This window comes from Heliconius melpomene, chromosome 14 (genome assembly GCF_056956725.1).
Source record: "Heliconius melpomene rosina isolate 202511_hmr_F chromosome 14, ASM5695672v1, whole genome shotgun sequence".
Taxonomy (NCBI): Eukaryota; Metazoa; Arthropoda; class Insecta; order Lepidoptera; family Nymphalidae; genus Heliconius; species Heliconius melpomene.
In genome coordinates, this window is record NC_140402.1 from 7,819,268 (window position 1) to 7,837,009 (window position 17,742).

At 33.2% G+C, this 17,742-nt stretch overlaps 1 protein-coding gene across 4 annotated transcripts in view; it reads right to left on the reverse strand.

Moving 5' to 3' along the window:
* Nckx30C (solute carrier family 24 member Nckx30C) overlaps positions 1-17,742 on the reverse strand; it is a 67,761-nt gene that overhangs the window by 11,640 nt on the left and 38,379 nt on the right. For 3 of the 4 annotated variants that reach the window (XM_085197094.1, XM_085197093.1, XM_085197091.1), the window contains 4 exons: positions 15,243-15,405; positions 5,446-5,636; positions 2,679-2,817; positions 2,141-2,393 (listed from right to left, as the gene is read on the reverse strand). In XM_085197094.1, the coding sequence (XP_085053220.1) occupies positions 2,141-2,393; positions 2,679-2,817; positions 5,446-5,636; positions 15,243-15,405 (746 nt within the window). The remainder of the gene's footprint in view (positions 1-2,140; positions 2,394-2,678; positions 2,818-5,445; positions 5,637-15,242; positions 15,406-17,742) is intronic. The other variant, XM_085197092.1, reaches the window with a different exon arrangement.

The following is a 17,742-nucleotide window of genomic DNA, read 5'->3' on the forward strand; positions in this document are numbered from 1 at the left end:
TTTTTCATTTCCAACGGAGTTTTGAATTTTTCTAATAATACTTCATTCGTTCATAGCAGATGTTTGCCGTACGTTTACTAATTTTCATTCAAGTGTGTGGAGCATAAACACCAGTTTCATGTGATAATGAGTCTGTAAAAGTAACTAATTTTCTCCTTCACTCTTTATCCCTCATATAACAGGTTAGGCAGAGGGTACCTAGTGTTAAGACACTCCGTTACCCAATTTCAAATTTTCGAGGCATAGCGTGTTAAATGGCGGAACTTAGCGCCGCACTAAGAAGTAACTTTTACTCAGAAATAACGTTTTGATATTATATGTTTCGTTATATAAATGTAAAACTCATGATATATCCAATATCCTTCTGCACTACAAATTTCAATGCAAATATATGCATCTAATATACATATATTTAACATTATAATGACGACAGCGTTGAGTCTACAGTTTGTTATGAAAGACGTTTCAAGTCGCACTCGAACGACAGTAGAAAGACAAAAATAAGAACTTGGACTATGAACTAAAACGTAAAGTCACCATATTACAAAATAGGAGAACTTTACAATTAAATAAACTAACACATAAAAACCAAAGAGGTCGTAGTGGTGCAGGAGCACAAGGGCGTGACTGTAACTCGAAGGTTCGATCTTCACTCGAGGGAACGAACTATTATTCATTAATATTTTCATTTCACTCTGGCATCAAGGCAAATGCCTAGAAAAATGCGGCAGAAAGTGGGTGACTTAACATTAGGTTCCCTTTGTCTACCCAGTTGTGTGCGGGATACAGCGAGAAGCTAAGTGGAATATAAAAGCCGAAAAGAGCCATAAAAAACCATAGGCATTTAGTACAAAAGATATAAATTTTTAGTATGAATAGAAAGATTTACGAGTTAAGCTTTGGTAAACAGTAAATAATTTTTCACCAATTACGTTTAAAAGTCACGAGAGCAAGCTCGCAAGCAGAGGGTGAAATAAAATTATATTTTGTCTTGGGGTTGGCTCGCGTCCAAAGTGGAACAGTGATGTAACGGGGGTGGGCTTCAGAAAAATTATAAAGAAAATGCACACTGTAGGTATTATAGATGTAGATAGATTATGTGGATGAGGATTATGATGTAGAGTTTTGCAGAGCTGGTTATTATGATTGAGGGTGTCGGTTCGATTTCTATTTGTTATTTACTGTTAGATTTTTTTGATTTTTTGACTGACAGAAGTGTTGTATCGCGCACATAGCAGGGTAGGCAGAGGGAACCTGTGAACCTAGCGTTAAGAGATACCCTCACTATTAAGATACTTTCGTAGTTTACTTTCTTCCGAATTTTCACTTTGAAAATGGAGGAAATCAACGCTGCTTTGCCAAATATAAATTATTTCATTCTCTCCAATGGAAATCGAACCCACAACCGATGCACGCTTGTGCCTCTGCACCGCGACAGCGTCAACGGCTGCCTTATTAGAATATGGATAAATTTAACATAAAATGAACAATCTAAGGCACGGAGAACGGAGTGTTTTAACACTACATCCACTTTGTTAATGCTGTAAGCACAATTAAATAAACAAGAAACATTCAAATAATTGTTAGTCAAGAATCTGTAAACTGGTACTATTTCTTTACAAAGTATATAAAAAGTATATTGTATTTTTCACGAGCGTCCTTGATAGCGACGATTAAGAAGACATATGATTCAAATTTATGAGGCAATCTTCATCAATGTCACGTCAAGGTTACGGAGATGCTCCATTTATTACTATAATGTCGTTTTAATTTAGCTTATAACATATAATATTGTAATATATATATGTATGGAAATTTCTTTTGTTTACTAAAACTTTTTTAAATTATGGTAATTTATTTAAATAAAAAAAAACTTAATTATCCTTTGTTAAGGCAATAAAAAAGGGGGCAAAATTTGATATTAAAGCCGCTAGTTCAAGTGAGGTATCAGATAAAAGGGCTCTGGCTAAGCTAGGCTTGAATTTCAGAAAAAGCTGGAGAACTACAATTTTTATACAGAATCTTTGGTGGACGACCCCGACTCCCGCTTGTCCGGTTTTAATTTAATATTAATTTAATTTAATAACCATCTAGAACCTATAAATAAATAATAATAAAATATCAAAGTTATAGCACTTACCCAACAGTAACATCAAAAATATTGCTACCGACTGAGCTCGACACGGCCATGTCACCGAAGCCCTTTCTAGCGACTATGACTGACGTGATGAGGTCCGGGACAGAAGTGCCAGCGGCCAGCAGCGTCAACCCCATCACCTCTGGGGGCACGTACGCCGTCGCCCCCACCAGGTTCGCCCACCACACCATGAGGTAGGAAAAAAACGCTATCCAAACTATAGACCCTATAAATGTTACAGGGAAAAACTTCTTCCCTGAAAATAAAAGGAAAACGGATTTTTAGCATTACGCTTAGGGTAAGTAGGAAAATCTAGTGTTAAGAATATTGTGGGAAATTCTGTGTTAAGTAGTGGACCTCAATGCTGTGTTTTTTATTATCAGAACGAGGAGTAACAGAAAAAAATATTTTTTTCGGTTGAAATTTTCAAATCTTTACTTTTCCTTTATTAAAAGAAGATAACTCATTATCACAAGTAAACCAAAAAAAAACATGTAAAATAACTTTCACAAATTTTTCCCCACTAAGGGAGGGTTATTACCTCTCGGAGTCCGCGTATCCGGGAGGGTCATCCATAATGGGAAGACAATTGGTGCAACCAACAAGTAAGTCAGCCGCTTGCGGAAACCTGAAGGCCACGACATGTCCAACGGCGTCGTGTCATCTTCCAAGTCTCCAATCTGAAAAAGAGGAAAAGATAAAGAATAAGTTTATATTTGCTTCACACTCCCATAGAATCGCCATACTTTATATAATGGCATTTCTATAAATTCCAATATTTTCCTTAGGCTGTCTACGGTGGACCTTCTATAATATTTAAAATATAAGGGTTGAACATAAATATAACGTCCAAACAGCCTCTCTTCATCATGATGTATGCCGGAAGTAATTTGATATCAGCCCTTTGAATGCAATGTGGTTTGATTTATCTGGATATATTTGGAAAAGGAAATTATAGGTACATATATTCAGTTTAGTGATACTTTAGTACTTGGGGAATGATGAAACAACCTTTGCACTTTTCAATTATATATTATTGAAAGGCAGAAAAAAATTTATTGTATTGAGCTTACTCAGCAAGTTTAAAATTACCTTCCTCTGCACATACCAAAGTACTAAGAAACAATTTACTTATATTTTAGTTTTACGGGAACGGGAAATATGGAGAATTTTCTATTTTCTGTTAAAATCAAAAGGCCAAGAGTAGTACTAGAATAAATCGTCTCCAAATAGCAGTTTGATTTTCAACTAATATTATCGCAAAGAAGTAAAAGCAAGTAAATAAAGTTTAAATTAGTTAGTCAGTTTTAGTAACTTATGATGTGCTGAAGTATAGAAAAAATGGAGGCCATTAGTTCAGTCTTGATCAATTTGGATGAAAGTAGTTGTCACTTTATTCAGCGTTGTGGAAAAGATAAAAAATATATGTGTTGAACTTAAATGGTTCTATATATACTTCACATATTTATATATCTAAAAGTGGTTTTTATTACTGTATCTCGCTTAGTAAAATTCGTAGTGTTAAAATATTTAAGAGAATAGAGACAGACAGCACTTTCTTCACCAGCTATCGTCAAGGACCATCATATAGTAAAAATAAGTAAATTAGGTCATTAAACTATTGTAAAAGAACGGAGAGAAAACTATGAATTTTATTAGACATGAAAAAAAAATATAATTATTAGTCCAATTGTCTAATCAACATCTTCAGTTAGTACATATATGTGTATAATGTGATTTATATCAGGGATGGGTAATTCGAATAAATTAACTAAATTTGCTTTTCCGTAAATAAGAGTCTTATAAAAAAGAGTATTATAAAAAATATTATTAAAAGCACAGTTACAATATTATGTAGAAATGTTGCAAATTACCTGTAAAAAAGAGAGTAAACTCTCTTTATATCTTTATAGGATTATATTCTAAAAACTGTTCGACTTAGATATCGTGATAAATTTAACGATGTAGAAAAATAGGCGGGCGCTATGAACAAAGAAAATAAGCAAGATTTATGGAGATGCGTTCCAGATATACTTAGAAGAAAGGGTCTTTTTGGTAGAGGCGTTAGGATAAGGTCTTTGCATACGTTTGTTTTTAGTCTCCGACCTAAATAATGGTTTTTTAATGGGAGTTGAACTACGATGCTGTGTTGGCATTTTGTATATAAAGTCTAAGATTTAGCCCCAGCAGTGACTAAATTACACAGTTTGTCAGATTTATGTATATTTTGTAACATTATACAAATTTATAGGTATATCTCTGATTTCGATTCTTACAAGGAGGACTATTTGTAATGATTCTTTTACGTTTAGTCAATTTGATTATTCAAGTAAATATTTCATTATTTTTATCCACTATCTGTAAAAGTAAAATTTATACTACTTTCGTTAATAACGAAAGTTATGTATTTTTTATATTCTTTGTTGAAACATAATATCTATATATAAATACTAATTTCAACTATTTCTATTTATTTTTGACCTGACTGACTAAAAGGAAAATGTTTCCAAAATAAATATTATAACGAACCAAATCCAACAACTTTAAAGTCTACTTATTCTACGTTGGATAATTATTCAAAACATCACAAAAAAAGCTTCTCCTCTTACACTAGCATCATACAAATGTAGTAATTGACTAGTGGAATGCTTATAGCGTACAAAAAAGAGCTTAAATGGTATGACATTTCAGTCGAGGTCACAGTTGATAGAGTTGCCTTGCGATGACCTCGATTTTCTACTTTTACAACTTCGTGTTCGTTACCAGAAAGAAGTTTTTCTTTTTCCTCTATTATAGGATTAAGTTGGCGACTTCAGGGAAGTCGCCAACTTATCGTTACAGGCCTTAAGGAAACTTCCGTAATAGAAATCGAATCATACTATTTAAAGTATCGAACGCTTTGAAACTAGAATCCCAGTTCGCTAATGGTCCATGTATTTTAATAGTATTGAGTGTGAATTCAGATGCTAACTACATGAGAATTTCGCACTTTTGGTGTTATAGTGGATATGTTTTTAAAATAGATATTGTTAAAAAATTGTAAAATATTTTTTTTGTAAAAAAACATTTTATGAATGTAATATTGCTTATAAATACAATTTGATAACAATAAATGTTTTCGTTGTAATGCTTAAAGTTAATGAAACAGGGGCTTGGTAATAGCAAAATTATTATAACAAAAATATTATGTACATATGTACTATCCCACACAGTAGTAAACAAGAGTCGGCATTGAGCTCCGCCACTCAATAAGCAAAAATTACACAGAAATTAAGGAACACTAGCTTCCCTTTTCCTAACTTCCTCACCTCTTCTATAGCATCTAACTGTACATCAGCCAGACCTCCATTAGGGAGATCCAATGGTGTTTCCTTAGCAGCTGCTGCAGAATGCCTCGCGGCCGCCGCGCCCGTGCCTCCCGCTGTCGGCCTCGTCGCCTCCAGCAGGACTTTGAGGGATGCTATCGCGTGCAGCTGCGTGGCCTTCTCGTCTACTTTACCTGGTGAAACGTTTTAAGTATTAATAATTAATAGTATTTTTGGTGTTTGGCTTTAAGCTATATTCCGCATATGGGAGGACCTAGTGTTAAATCACTCCATTATTCGCACCGCCGAAGAGATAGCAGATATTTTACTTGTATTAATTCCTTTATGGTTATGAAGCGTGGAATAATTGTGATTTTACACGAGTTATTTTCTGTATGTGTTTCTAAACAAAAAAGAGTCTATTCTCATCTTGATTTGGAAACAAGTCGTTCAATAATAGTCATAATATAATTAAATAGATGCGATTGCTTTATTTTCTCTTTGACCTGGTCTGCCAAGTCCAAGGACTTTAGACTGGTGCTGCTAAAATATTGTGTTGTTATCGAATTCGGACAAGTGTGCCAACTTTCAAGCAAGAATGATAATGCAAAAAAATGCGTATTACAAAAAATATATACTGTTTTAGAGCAGAATATAATTAGCGAGGACCTTAAGAGGTAAAATGTGAAATCCTGATCACCCCCCCCCCCCCATTGGAATTTTGACAAATCCTTCCATACTAAATTTCAACTTTCAAAGTCTTTTAGCATCACATATAATATGTCTGTCATTCATTTTATAACAAAAGAGATTTATGCTTATACATTTCCTTCAACCAAAAGTAGTTTTCGAGGGTTAAACTGCGCTCATCGCTTTCGTGTATGTGATGAAGTAAGCTGCTATTTGCACAATGCTGTGGTAAGAGCAGCTTTATGGCCAAGCTTAGCAATCGTATACCGTTGTAGACAAGTTTTGCGCATTATTAAAATAATATAAGAACTTATTATTTTATAAAATAATAAGTTCTTATATTATCACAGTTTTTATATTATGTAAGAAGATTTATATTATGTAAGAGATAGAAGAAGAGATATATTATGTCCCGCTGAATTCTGAAGATGTTGTGTGTTGAGTGGCGGAACTTAACGCCGTAATTTGCATGAGTATTATACGTTAAAAGATATATTTTTAAAACTTTAACGTAACTGACAGACTATCGCGAAACGCACAGCCGACTACACAGAGAAGATCTCTGAAATTTAGCATTCAGGTCTCTTGGGCTATTTAGGTGAACACTATGAGAAATTTCCTTAAAATTCCTATGGGAAAGGGTAAAAACAGAATTTTTAATTTATGGTCCACACTAGTAGGTTCCAAAAATGGTTTTTATATCCGTATAGATACTTCAGACATAAAATAGTAAATAAATAAGCAAAATTATTATAATATTTTTTCTTTCCTAGTCTTGGTTATTTGTTTCTAGATAATTTTGGGGATCCGTGCCTAAAAAGAAAAATAAACGGAACCCTTAACCCTCGAGATTGTATAAAAGTATCAAGGTGAAATTAATATCAAACGCTTACGAAAAAGATAAAATATGACACACGGACCCCTTAAAAGATAGCTTTAAGCGTACATTCCAAAAGCAGATTATAAAATAAGATTAACTAATAGTTAGCAAGTTTTAAACGTATCTAAGTTAGATAGCCGTATAGAATGCGAGGTCGCGGTTATCACTTACAAAGTTGTAAGATAAGACCAAAGTTTGTGGGTTATAATTTTAACCCTTTAACAGAAATAGATTAACATATTGTTAGCTATATATATTTAACTAGCGGCCTGCCCGCAGCTTCGCCTGCGTGAAAAATACCTCTGTGCAAAATTTGAGACTCCTAGCACTTGTAATCACGAAGTTTCATACAAACTATTAACCCCGAAAACAACCCCTTAGGAGTCGAATATTGCAAATTCCCATCTTAGCGAGCACCTATGTCCTATAAATAACCTCCGTACAAAATTTGAAATTCCTAGATCTGGTAGATTCTGAGATTTCATGATGAGTGAGTGAGTGACCTTTCGATTTTATATATATAGATAGACAATTGCCAAATTCTTCTAAGTTATCCTAAGATAATTTCGAAATATTTCTCTTAGCAGGGAACCTAGAGTTAAGACCGTTTCCATTATCCGCTCAATTTCGAGAATGAGGTAATTTAACGCCACGATTCACTCGTATCATACTACCAGAGCGAAGAAATAAAAAAAAATCATTTTTTCGAGCGGGAATCGAAATCACAACTGCCGTTTACAATCGTTGGTCCACGACGGGCTCACATATATATTTTAAAATTGAATTATTACCAAAAATATTACGCATTTAGCCAACGGTCGGTTGGCCGGTGTCTTTTTAATTAATTTTTCCGCGCTGTCAGCTTTGAAACGTGAAATAAATTCAGAGAGAGATTCACGTCATATCATTACATATAGACAGTTTAATCTTGTGAAAGAGTAGCGTCCATTGAGGCTAATGGAGATATGTGAGTGCAATAAATACTGTATAATATAGATAGTATATATTTTTTAGGTCACGCTGTAACCCGTACTTAGCTGGGTAGGGAACCTGGGAACCTAGTGTTATGGCACTCTGATTTGGCGGAAAGTGGGGGGAAGAATGTTTCTTAATGGAAATGGAATGCATTTGTATATTTACTAATTACCTATATTTTATATTTTGTGCTATTTACATTTTCTAGGGTAATCGAAGCACTAGTTTATAGTGCTAAAATACTCAGTTTTTCTTTTTTTTCAATTTCGGACCTGGAACCTGCTGTTAAATTGCCGCCATTGCCCAAACGCAGACGTATTTTGATGATATTACGTGTAGAGGGGCGTAACTCAACGCCGTGGTTTAATCTATTTTATTTGCGAAATAAAAATAGACATCTCAATTGAGAATCGAATCTACAACCATCGTATCAGGCATTGTTCCACAGCGACACTTCATTAATACGAATTAATATATTTTTGCTGAATTAATATTCGCATTTATACATGAAGTCTTAGCTTTCATCTTTTTGTGTGTCAAGTGACTGGTCCATTGAAAGAATCGAGTGTGATAACGGATTGAGGGCCGACTGAGAGAGAATGCTTTGGAAACTGACTCTCTTGAAACTGTTCGAGAATAAAATAGGCTTCTTTGAACATATGTATGTATATATGTGTGGATATGCATGTATGTATATCTCTTGTAAGTTGTGGCATAGCACAATATCGCAAGGTAGGCGGAGAGAATTTGGGGACCTGTTAAGACGAATGGCTTCAAGGAGATTTACGTAGTTATTACTGCTAAGTTGAATTAGAACTTACAATCACTCAAGCGTAAGGTAGTCGAGGTAGGATACTGTTTAAGTCCGCTAAACAGTTTTCAGAATTAAATTAAATATTTTACATTTTCATATAGCATCCTCGCTCTGCTAACGAGGCAAAAAAAACTTTTTGATTTTGAAGCCGTTGTAGCGCACAGGAACAACGTTTGACTGTAAACATAATGTTTATGGACTCAATTATAGTTAAATTACTTCCATTTTCCAGTTTAGGAAGATAAGGTGCGGTGTTGAGTTCCGCCCTAGGCCTCTAACACTAGGTTCCCTTTCTCTTCTGTGTAATGCGGGAAAAGCGTGAAGTTGCATTTTTTTAAAATAGTCCAATTAAAATCAGAAGTCGAATGGAATCGAGGTCAAGGTGCATCCTTTCTTGGCACAACACTAGTTGTAGCCTTCGGTGTTTCTTCAATGGCTATTACTCGAAATATATTGCTACATATATCTTTGTTCTAGAACATTACCCCAATTTATTACTTTAAGATAAATTTTGGTGTAAATTACGTTACATTGTACTGCTTTACTTTCAAAGTGTTTTTTCAATTATCATTTGTTCTCCACATGCCGCCCGTATCCGGTGGAATGAGTGGCGGAACATAACGCCGCGTTTAATAATTAAAAAATCCCGGTAAGTGTGAGTCGGAATTGCCCGGCGATGCTTCCGTACCTATTTTAGGACTGTATCTACAACCGTCGCTTTTAAAAGCACACGCTTGCACCCTTGCGCCACGAAGGCCTCAAATAATTAATATTAAAAATACACATAAAATATTAAACTAATTTTAAATGATTTTCCGTATGAATTTATAACAATATAAAATAAACAATTATAATTAAAGCTTTATTCAACTCTAAACAAAAAGTAATTCGAGCTAAAAATATATTTTAGTGAACTCTCTATTCACAAAGACACATTTCTCTTTATAAACTTTACATTTGAATAAAAATATGTATGAAAATATAAAAAAAAAATTGGTAAAGGCTTTGTCGTGGAGAGGATCACTCGCCAGATCAAGAAGGCCATGAATTTGACCTACATTATTTCAGCTAACGTGGCTTAAACGTGAGATAGTTTTAAATATATTAAAATATTTCACTATTTATATATAAATGGAACTTTTTATGTTATAATTGTTAATTTTCGTGCTTTATTTAGCGTAGAAAGGTATATGGAGAGAACCTAGTGATAAAACACTATCTTTTTCGATTCCATTCGAACATTCTTCTTCTCTCTTCTTCTCATCTTTTATGTGGGAATTGAACCCACAACCATTACCTTCGAAGCATAGTAGACACCATAAATTTATCTTATTGTTCATATATATTTAAACTAAGATAAAATAATTTTTCTCGTGTTTCTCTTTTTTAATGCTGTACAGATAGATGATTGTAGTGAACGCGGACTTTAGTAAAAGATAGTACACAAAACAAAATGAAAATTTAGTACTTTCAATTACTAATGTCCGAATACACTATGATTCTTCTTTGTTCTTTTCTGTTTGTTCTTCCTTAGTGTTCTTCTTCTTATTTTTGCTCTTAAAATTGTAAATTAGTATATTTTGTAGAAAACATCTGACTTACTTATTAATTTGGCACGAAGCGTGAAATTACAATACAAATATAGGAAAAAAATATCGAAAGTGATGTAATTTACAGGTATATTATGAAAAAAAAATACAAACTTATATTTGTAGTTTACTTCATAACCTAACACATGTTTTCAACTCTTATAAATTAAACTTTTCATTGTCTGAATATTGACTATAACCGAGAGTCTAAACAGAGTTCTCTCAGGCTACCCTACTATATATGAAATACAGCTTGAAGCCAAGAAGTTTATATTTAAGGTAATGAGAGAAAGTTAAACATTTTGCAGAACATATATCTATATATACGAGTACATATATGTAGATATATGCATAAAAGTACCAAATAAATAACTGCATTATACATTAACTTCGGTGTAACTTTTTACTTTATGCAAATCTGTGTGCATTTGAAATGCAAAACACCAGGTTACCGCGACTTAACTTGGCACCAGCTTGTGTCTAATCCTCAACCATGCACTCGTAAACTTGGCTTCACTTGGAGTTTGGAACGTTAGCCGAAAATGTAAACTAGAATGGTCTTAGTCGATATTTCTGGAATATAAATTCTTCTTCGTCTCTTTATAGGGAAGGGAATCTATTCGTCTCGTTATAGGGAAGTAAATATATATATCATTAGTCTGTAGTATATTTGGAATAGCCTGGTGCCTTCTTCTTTCATACCAAATTGCACATCCTTATTTTATAGTTATTTTTTAACCCTAGCTCGAAAAATATGAAATACTTAAGTAAATGTTAGGATTTTCGTACATTTAAATATAATGCTAAAAAGTGCGTAGACACACCTAGATATACATATTTCCAGTAAAACATTCTTAAATTATTTATTATGCATACAAATCAGTTTATTTCACAAAAAATAAGAAAAGAGAGTTTCCCCTTTCTTTGTAATTTTTCTAACACTGACGGCTTGCAATCTACCTGGAGACTGGTCGTTACAGGTATTTGTAAGATTTATTGCCGTTTAACCTTCGAGATCCATCTAGTGGGACTACCCGTAATCTTGTGGTTAGACCGGAGTTTAGGAGTTTAGGTGCATTTTAGTGATGAATTTCGGTTTCTAAATAGAATTGAAAACCAGAATGTTCTTATTTATGTAGTTTTTGCAAAGCTTCTTTGAATTAATTAATATGAAATTGTTACTATTATATAACAATATTTTTAAAGGTTTTATAGTTCTGTTAAAAATACAGCAGTTGCATTTTTAAAAATGTATTTTTTTGATGACATTATGAATACAAAAATTAATATAACAGAAGATCGTAGTGGCGCAGTGGTGTGACTGTACACGCGACGGTTGTGGTTTCGATATCAGGGAATGAATTATTTTCCTTTCGTCACTCTGGTATCAAGAAAAAGTTCCCCCATAAGAAATGCAATGTCTCAAAAATTGAGACGAAAAGTGCCGAACCACTACTAATTATATCTAGCACTAATTATAAACCAACAATCCTATAAGATTTTCACGCCATTACGTGTTAATTACATTTTTTTTATACAAAAGACTTTCATTTGAAGTTCACAAGAGGAAGAAAATTACAAAAGAAAACTTGGATTTATACGGACACAAGCGAAATCGCGATAGCCCTCAACGCTGGGGCGTGACCCAAATACACAATGTTAATTTCCACCTTCTTCCGACTATTTTCGATATAATGTATTTGCTTAGTCATTTTTTTTATAATATGACAAGCTTATTATAAATACAGGCCAGTTGTGGCTCAGGGCCAGTTGTAACGGGTTGTGGATTCGATTTCCAGTCAAAGAAATGTAACGAGGTTAACGAGGCAAAACGTGGCGTTGAGTTTCCTCACTAAATTCAGGAAACCTCCCGAATTCGATTGAAAATGTCTAGTAATAGTACTAATAGTCGTCCCAGGTCTCTGAGGTTTCTTTTACCTACTCTGCTATATATGGGAGAAACGAGTGGAAATTGAACTTACTTACTTACTTTACTAATTGCCTAAAATTTAAAAGTATTAATAACATTAAAACTATGAAAATATACATTATATTACAATTACATACATATTTCTTAAAGAAACATTTTGCAAATCTCCTTCTTTTTCGTTGTTCATTTATTTTAAAAGTATTTGTAAATTGCGAATCAAAATAAAATTAGCTGGCGTTGAAGCCGGCGAAAGCTTATTTATTTATGAAGAGCTTTAAAAACGCTTTAAAATCTTCTGAATAATTAAGGTTCTTAAAAGATTTTAAAATCTTTTCTTTTTATCAGCTTCACGCTGTATCCGGCGTGTAGCGGGGTAAGCAGAGGGAGAGATAGGTAGTGTTAAGGCACACCGAATTCTGGAGGCAGTGAGAATGGCGGAACTCAACGACGCGTTTTATTTCGTTAGCACAGCGAGGTGATGAAGATATTTATTATTCTCATTGGAGGAAATAGAAATATGCAATAGGTCCTACATTCATTGTTTCGAGTGATAATCGAACCCAAACTCTCGAACCTAAATATCTGTACTTAACAAAATTATATATGGGACTATAGTTATAAATAAATAAATATTTTATTTCTTCGAGTGGGAAGTAGTAGTACTAGCCCCTATTTAAAATAAAGTTCTTACTTACTTACTAAACTTACTAAATATATGACAAAATATGACATTTTTTGAACAAGAAAAGCCCACAAACTTGACCGGATTTTCCTCGCGTTTTTCTTATGTAACTTGTAAGTTGGAGCTCGGCAGTGTATGTGGGTCACGCCTTGTCACGGCTAAGGGTGATCTCACGGTTATGTCGGTAGTTTGTATAATTCACAGTTTTCTTTGTAAATTTCATCCCTTAGTGTATGAATTTTAAGATAGTGAAGACAATTTTGGATATGTGGGGTGGTTTGGGATTATTTTGATGTGGCTAGTTGATTTTTTTTTAAATTCTCACTGTATCCTGGATATAGCAAGGTTTCCTGGCAGAGGCATCCTGGGAACCTAGTGTTGAGACTCGGTTCCCATTAAGGCCCACGCCCAATTCTGGTGATATTGTGTGTAGTGGAATAAGTTTGCACAGTAATCATTCAAAAAACTTTAAAATTTTAAATAATCTATTATAGTAGATAGACATACTAACTGCACCTCAGCTCAAAAATTTTACCATTATTTGGTAAAGTAAGAGAAAATGCTACCAGAAATATTCTTTTCAATTCACAATTATAATAAAAAGTGAAAAATATTATCAGAAAAAAAATCTCACGTCTATCACCATAATATTTACTATGCAGATTGAATTCTCGGTTTTTCAAAAAACAAAAAAAAAATTGAAAACGTTGCCATCGGAATACACTAAAATTAATATTCAACACAAGCGTGGTCCTGTTAACTGTTATCGGTTTTAGAAGATTCACATAAAAACCGTAAAACCTAATAGTATTGGCGTAGTTTATTTATATGATGACTATATTCTTTACATTTTTACCGTAAAAATATGAAAATAATCTTTAGAACATTTTAAAATATTGCAAATTCAAACCAAATAAGAAAAATCGCAAACCCTGGATATCTATTTTATTTTCACCGTAAAACTTAATAATTTTACTGTAAAAATTAAAGATAATCAAAATTGCAATTCTTTTCAACCAACCGTTTTATAAGAAATAAGCTTTCACAAGTACAAACAAACACAAAAAGAAGCGAATAAGTAAATACAAAAGTAGAATTTAATTTTGCGTGTTACTGCGTGTTAGAGTGGTATAAGCTGTCAAAAATTATGATGCATTTTGTATGAGCCCGCCCGGCACCGAGTGAGGAGGCGTCAGAGCATAAAGTATGCAGAAAGCCGCGATAAATTGCCTTATCAAGCTTTGGATTAAAAGCTTCAATTAAAAAAAAAGCTTTTTAACCGACTTCAAAGAGTTTAATAATGAGTATTGTTTGGAGTTGTATAAGTAGTTATATAATCATTAGTTTAATGAAAGAAAAGTGGCATTTTGAAGTCGATTTGTTAGCTTTAAGACAAGATATAGATAATATATATTTTTTTAGTAAAGTTTAATTATAAATTTTAGAAATTAAATTTCAGGAAATAAAAGAATGCTACGAAATTTAAATATATTCATACTAAAAAGTAATAATATTAGCAATAATAAATACTGAGTTTAAAATAAATTCGTTAATTTTGTTAATTTCATATACTTACCAGTAAATACTTATTATATTATTCTTATCTAGTGTCTATCCATGTACTCTTAGTAAAAAAATTAAAGGAATATTCCAAAATATTTATTTTATAATAACTACTAGTTTTTAATTTAAATAAATAAGATTACATGGTAGATATTTTAAATTTATTAATTTAACTGAAAGTGAAAGGCAATTGACCCACAATACATAATGTCATATACTTATATTTTATTGTTTGAATAAAATTATGTTTATAAAAATATATACATGTATCGACACGCATAACCAAAAACCTAAAATTTTGAATAGCTTTTTCAATTTTTTTTTAATTTCTCATTTTTCTATATATTTTTACATGCTCGAGGACGTAAGGAGAAGGAACTAGAGAACCTCTTTAATTTTTTTAGTGGCAGAACTCAACTGCTTAAGCACTCCGTAATCTACTTCAAATTCCAAGTACAACAGTCCAGTAATAAATATAGTATTAGATTTAATTAAATTTGTAGTAACAATTTTGATAATTTTTAATATTAATGATATTTCCTAATTAGGCAGCGTTTAAGAGCATCGATACAAGTATTACTAAAAAAAAAACAAACAAAACATGGGTCAACCAACTTCCACTACCAGCAACCTTAACCAAAGTGTAAATAAGTGAAAAGCGAAGCAGCTGTGCGTACCTAACTCACCGTCGTGCATAGGATCGATGGTGTGTATCATGAGTTGCAGCAGACCGTGGCGGAACTTGGCCGCAGGGGGTGCCTTGCTGGTTCCAGGGGTGGCGGTGACGGTCGCCGTGTTGGTGCCGACTGAGGTCTCACTCGATGTTGTCGCGTTTCCATGCTGGAAGAATGGATTTAGTTTAGTTGAAAGGTAAATTACGTACATTTTAGTAGTAGGGTACGCAGAGTGAACGTAGTGATAAACTACTAGACTTTGCACTTGAAACAGAGAGTCTCTGTTTCAAGTGCAAAGTCGAATTTTCAAGACATTGCGTGCTGAGTGACGGAACCGAACGAAGGAAAATTGGTGTCAAATAACTGTTCTATTGAATTGGATAAAACTTTAGTTTCCAATGTGTTCATATTGTTTTTAAAATAGTTATTTAATAGTATTTTTTAGAACACGATAGTAATTCAGATTAGTAAATAAATAATCGTGTAGTTCAAGCGGGCGAAGCCGCGAACTGGCCAGTGGTTCAAAATAAAATTTAAAAAGCACTCATTTATATCTTACACAATAGGAAAGAATCAAAACTTAAGAAAAAGACCTTTAATTATTCGTAGAATTATTTATATACAAGAAATATCTGTTCATTATTTTTATATAACTGTTTTAATTATCTTAAAGAGTAGGTCCATTGTTCGAAATAACAACAATAGTAAAAAACAATGCCCTCTTCGAAGAGCTTAGTCGTCACGGAAGGGTTGTTCCATACGAAAATAGCCGAACTAAATATAGATGTGTGGTTTTGAATTAAAAATATGATTATTAATATACTGCGGTTTTGTTTGTATTTATTGGAAAAAAATAAAGACAATTTTAAGATTTTTTTTAGTAACCCACACGCAGCTGGGAAGGCAGAGGAAAGCTTCTAGTGTTAAGACAATCTATTCCTCGTTCTTCGCTAAATTCTGGAAAAGATAAGGCAAGTGAGCGTTCGGGTCACCTGATAGTAAGTGATCACCGCCGCCCACGACCTCGTGCAACACCAGAGGAGCTACAGCTGCGTTGCCGGCCGCTAAGGTATAGACGTGCTTTTTGAAGGTACCCATGTCATATCGCCCTGGAAACCCTGCCGCGGATAGGCCATTCCACAGTTCCGTTGCACTGTATTTAAATAAATATTTTATTTCCTCAAGTGGGGATCGAACACATAACCAGTTGGGCTTACAGTCACACACTTGAGCGCCACGACTGGATTCTAGCAGTGTATATTTTTAAAACATACATTTTAACATAGGCCAAAGGTATTGTTTCATAATATATCATTATTGAAAGTTCATACGAGGCTTTGCAATTAATTAACTACATCAATGTGCTCATATTCAATATTTCAACTGTTTTTCATGATTTTCCATGAAAATTCTTTTCACCTTGACCTTAATGACGTGACTTCATTGATGATTATTGTGAAAGTAGCCTTATATTTGCAAATATAAGGCTACTTTCACAATGTTTATTAATTTTGTTATTCATAGTTATGTATGAACTCAACACGCAATGCCTTTATAATATGGCGGAAAGTAGGGAACGGAAGTATCTTAATGGGAACGGTGCGCTTTTGTACCAGGGTTCCCAGGTTTTCTCTGCCTACCATGCTATGTGCAGGGTACACGTGAGGCTTAAAAGAAGTATGAACATTTTGTCAATATCGTTAATGTTAAAAATTATTAAGAAAACACCGACTATCAAAACTGTAGCTACGTATACAAGCTTTTGAATTTGAAGGACACTAAAAAATGGTCAATAATTTCTTATAGTATTCTATATTCCATTATCATTTTATTATTATCATTATTTTTATCATTTTCCACTTATTTTTGGAACAAAATAGAAAAAAAATGTAATGATGCCATAGAGACACATTTTTGAATTTGAATTGGTAACCATCCTGTTCAATAGTTATTAAAGTATTACATTAATCACGCATAAATATATATATCGTTTTTCCCTCCCTCAATCTAGTACAATATAGTAGTTTATTTTTAAAGAGCATGTATCCCCTAAGGCGTGGTTAGCGTGTTAGCGCTGTAGTTAAATATTAACTCCCGTGATTCGTGTTGAAATGTATGAGATTTGTATGTTTCATATTTTTTCCATTTAATTTAGATGATTTTTTTTTATAGACTTAGCGTTTTATTATATTTAAAAATGATATTTTATTTAAAAAATCAAGCTGTTTCATTAGATACCCATATTAGATGGATTGTGCAAAAAATTGTAATTCATCCATGTTTTAGTAACAATAATATTGATTATATATAATTTCAGAACTGAAGTCTGAGAAGTAGGTTAAGTTGCATACTAACACGGAAAGTCAGTCAGTCAGTCATAACTAAAAATTGTATTTGACACGTTCCAGGTGCCCGAGGCAACTCTGACCGCAGGTTAATCCTTTCAGCACCACGTTAATTATTTTGCGTGATAATATTTAACGTGTCGGATGTAGCCTTTAAC